This window comes from Varanus komodoensis, unplaced genomic scaffold (genome assembly GCF_004798865.1).
Source record: "Varanus komodoensis strain SLA01 unplaced genomic scaffold, ASM479886v1 scaffold80, whole genome shotgun sequence".
NCBI lineage: Eukaryota > Metazoa > Chordata > Lepidosauria > Squamata > Varanidae > Varanus > Varanus komodoensis.
Window position 1 is genome coordinate 2,199,131 of NW_025336482.1, and position 3,553 is coordinate 2,202,683.

Genomic DNA, 3,553 nt, shown 5'->3' on the forward strand with positions numbered 1-3,553 from the left:
AGCGCTTTCATGCGCGCACGGGCACTGGGAACAGGACAGAAAGCGCTTTCATGCGCACACGGGCACTGGGAACAGGACAGAAAGCGCTTCTCTGTGCGCACGGGCACTGGGAACAGTTGACTTGAGCGTCTTTCTCGAGAGAAGAGGCAGAAGAGTGGGAGGGAGGAGCTCTGAGATCTGCAATAAAATGTTGCAGCACGTCGACCCCCCCCCCCGGGAGTAGCTCATTCGGGATGCGTCCACATTCTCCCTCTCCTCCCAGCCCAGCAATGAGCAGCTCGGCTCTCCAAGGAGAGCCTGCTCTCCTCCACCCCCCTCCGGACTCCACACATGGCAGAGTCCGTGGGGTGAACAGGGAGCGCTCTGGCTTTCCAGGCGCCGACCTAATCCCCACCCCATTGGAACAGGGGGAAGATGTTCCTGGACGTGGAACATTGCTTTTCTTTGCGCCTGGCACCGCCTTCCGAACTTGCACCGGAGCCTTCTCCCCACTGGCCCCAACGTTCTTGGCCAGAGGGGGCAACTCACAGGGGCAATCCAGTGGGAGGGTGAGGCCACATGTGGGCAGCCCCCCCCCCCCCCCCCCAGCTTTCTCCCCACTGGAAACAGGTGAGGTTGGAGGAAGAGGGCCAAGGGGCTCTGAAGGGGGGCGGCTAGTGGACAAGCAGCGGGGGCCTCTAGGTTGGTTCTGCAAGTCCCCGCAAGACATGGATTGTTTCCTCTGATTATTCTGCCGCCACGACCCTGGTCTCGGCTGCCTTACGTGCTGGAGGAGCTGCTGACCTGCCCGCTTTCCCCTGCTGTTTCTCCAGGTGAGAACGAAGGACGCCTTGTTCGAGAGCATCAGCCACCTGATCAACTACCACGTGCAGAATGAGCAGCCGATCGTGGCCGCTGAGAGCGAGCTGCAGCTGCGGCAGGTGGCCTCTTGGAAGCAGTGACCCCCGGTAGGTGTCTTCCTGCCGCGCTGGACCTGGCCAAGGGCCCTCTCCAAACAGACAGATGCATTGTGGGACTCACCGCCGTGCGGTCTGGGAAGGGGTGCTCTGAAAGAGAGGAGCAGATCTTTGCCTTCCTGGGAGAGTGGTCGCTCGACTGAGCCCCTGCATTCAGAGGAGAGGGGAGATAACGTCTTATCAGCTCTGCTCTGAACGCCAGCTGCCAGATTTGGCACTGCCAGGGTGGAAACTTCAGCTCCTCCGAACTGAATCCAGCCCCCAGGCTGAAAGACGCTCAGAACCCCTGAACTGCATAGTGCAGAATTCATCTGTGTTTGCATCACACCTGATAACGCAGAGAGCTCTGATAACGATGCTAAATAATAATATTTTTTAAAGAAATGCATGCACAGATTTACTGATTGGGTGGCTTAGAAATATGGCAACTCTAAGGAGTGATTAAATAAATATATAAAATGGTTTTCTGGAGGAACAGGCTGTTCAAATAGGTCGCGGTGTTTAGAACGCAGATCAGAGAAGCGTACTTTGGGCAAAATTGGGACCAGGGCTCCTTGCACTTTGAGGAACGTGCACAGATGTGGCTTATGAATTTTCATGCAGCTTGAAACAAATCCTGGGACAAGCCAGACAGACTTTTGGGAAAATGAGGCATGGTCCTGGAACACAGAGACGCATTTCCTTTGCGCTGCCTGTGGAATACTTGGAGAAAGCTGAGTGGGGCCTTTGCCAGAAACAGCCCATCCATCTGGCAGGTGTAGCATTCACCATCAGTGCTCCGAAATCTGCATTATTTAGAGCGGCGTGGGTGGAATGAGTTGGTGAAAGTGTGCAAGATGGCCTTTTGCACCACCTCCAGATGAAACACGGCTCCCAAGAAACTTTTCATTTTTCATTATGGCCCTGACAAAAGCTCAGGTCCCAGAGGCATCTGACCAGCCACAGTTGGAAACCTCACAGGGCTGGGCGGACTGTTGATCTGAGAGCCAGTTTGGTGTGATGGAGCAAGTACCCGACTCAGGGGATCAGGTTTTAGTCTCTGCTTGGCCATGAAGTTCACTGGTTGACTTTGGGCCAGCCCGGACTACCTCTCAGGGTTGTTGTGGTGAGGCTAAAAGGAGGGAAGACACTTGTAAGCCACCCCAGAATCCTTGCAAAAGGAAGAAAGGCAGGATACGCATTCAGAGCCACAACACAAAAACCGATCTGAGCAGGGGGGGGGGGGCTTTTCTATGAGAAATGCTGCCTACGGATGGTATGTGTGTGTTTATGAAAAAATAATTTCAGGGGCTAAGCAGGTGCTTCCCCTCTAAATTTACCCCCTCCACGTGGAGCCTAAAAAAGAAGGGGGGCTTCCATAATGTGCAAGCGCTGCGTGTTGATGAGAACATGCCGTTTAACCCCAAGTAGTCGCTTCTTGCTTTAAATTGTCGGCGTGTTTCTGTTTGGGGTGATTCTGGCAAGTTACCCAGAGAGCTTGTCTTTGGGGGCAGCTGCATAAGTAATTCAACAGAAGCTTTTAGGAAGTGGGTCCCCAAAGAGGCCAAAGAAGGCCATTTGTCTCAGAAAATGTTCTTTCTGCTGCATTGACCTACGAATAATCCAGGGCATCTTCTTTTGAGTGAGGAATGACTGAACGAGCTCTGCCCACTGAAGTCCTGCCTGCCTAGCGACATCTTTGGGATCTGTGCCTATTCTTTTCTCCCTACTTTCACACCTTGCTTCCATTCCCTTTTGCTGCTCTCACCCTCCTCCGGGGTAGGTGGATGCAGGGAGTTTTCTGCATGGAGAAGCCACACGGTCCTTCCCCCACTTCTTCCCCAGGCAATATTTAAAAAACCCAAAACCAACTTGGAAATGAGCTGTGTGCGTGTGAGAGAGAGAGAGCGCGCACTCCTCCACATCTGAATGAGTGTTCTGGTGAGGAAAAGCCCTGAAGTCTGTGCATGTTTTTGAGCTGCTCCCAAAAAACGATTCAACCTGTTTAAGGAAAATAAACACAACCAGCCCACACAGAGCACGGGAAATGCACACAAACGCATTCGGCATGTGCTGAGTGTGGGTTTTTCTTGGCCTGTGGGTTACTGTGTTGTCTGAACCCCGCCATGCCAAGAAACCATGGCTGGCGGACCACAAAGACCCAGAAAAGGAGTCTTGGTTTGTTGCTGGCTTTCAGACGGCAGGTTCTTTGCAGTAAACCAATGATGGCTTCTGAGTGTACAAATGTATCAGGGTATAAGCTGGGGTGGCAACCATGCTCTGCTCAGCTCCAGCCCCACATGAAAGGGTGGTCTGCTTTTCATGGCGTCTGGACCCTCTGAACTCATGGAAATGCGAGTCAGTGTTATGCATGGCAGAGTCGAACAGCGCAACTCGCTCCGTGCCTGATTCCCCAGAGCTCTTTTCCCCATGTGCGGTAGCAACCTCAAAGGGGCTTGGCCAGCTTCTCTCGCAGGTGGGCCACAGTTTTGCATCAGGTGGCCAGTTGGTGGAGCTCAGCACTCAAGCTGGAGCATGTGTGTTCATACGCAGCAATAAATCAGAGATGAGCTCATCCCTGCTTGGATGAAGTGTAGGGGTGCTGCTCCCCGAGGACC

The 3,553-nt window shown here is 53.3% G+C and overlaps 1 protein-coding gene across 1 annotated transcript in view; it reads left to right on the forward strand.

Moving 5' to 3' along the window:
* The window catches only part of SHC2 (SHC adaptor protein 2), a 15,366-nt gene extending 14,425 nt beyond the window's left edge, over nucleotides 1-941 (forward strand). The window contains exon 12 of the mRNA XM_044455911.1: nucleotides 813-941. Within this exon, the coding sequence (XP_044311846.1) occupies nucleotides 813-941 (129 nt within the window). The remainder of the gene's footprint in view (nucleotides 1-812) is intronic.
* Nucleotides 942-3,553: the final 2,612 nt, after the last annotated feature.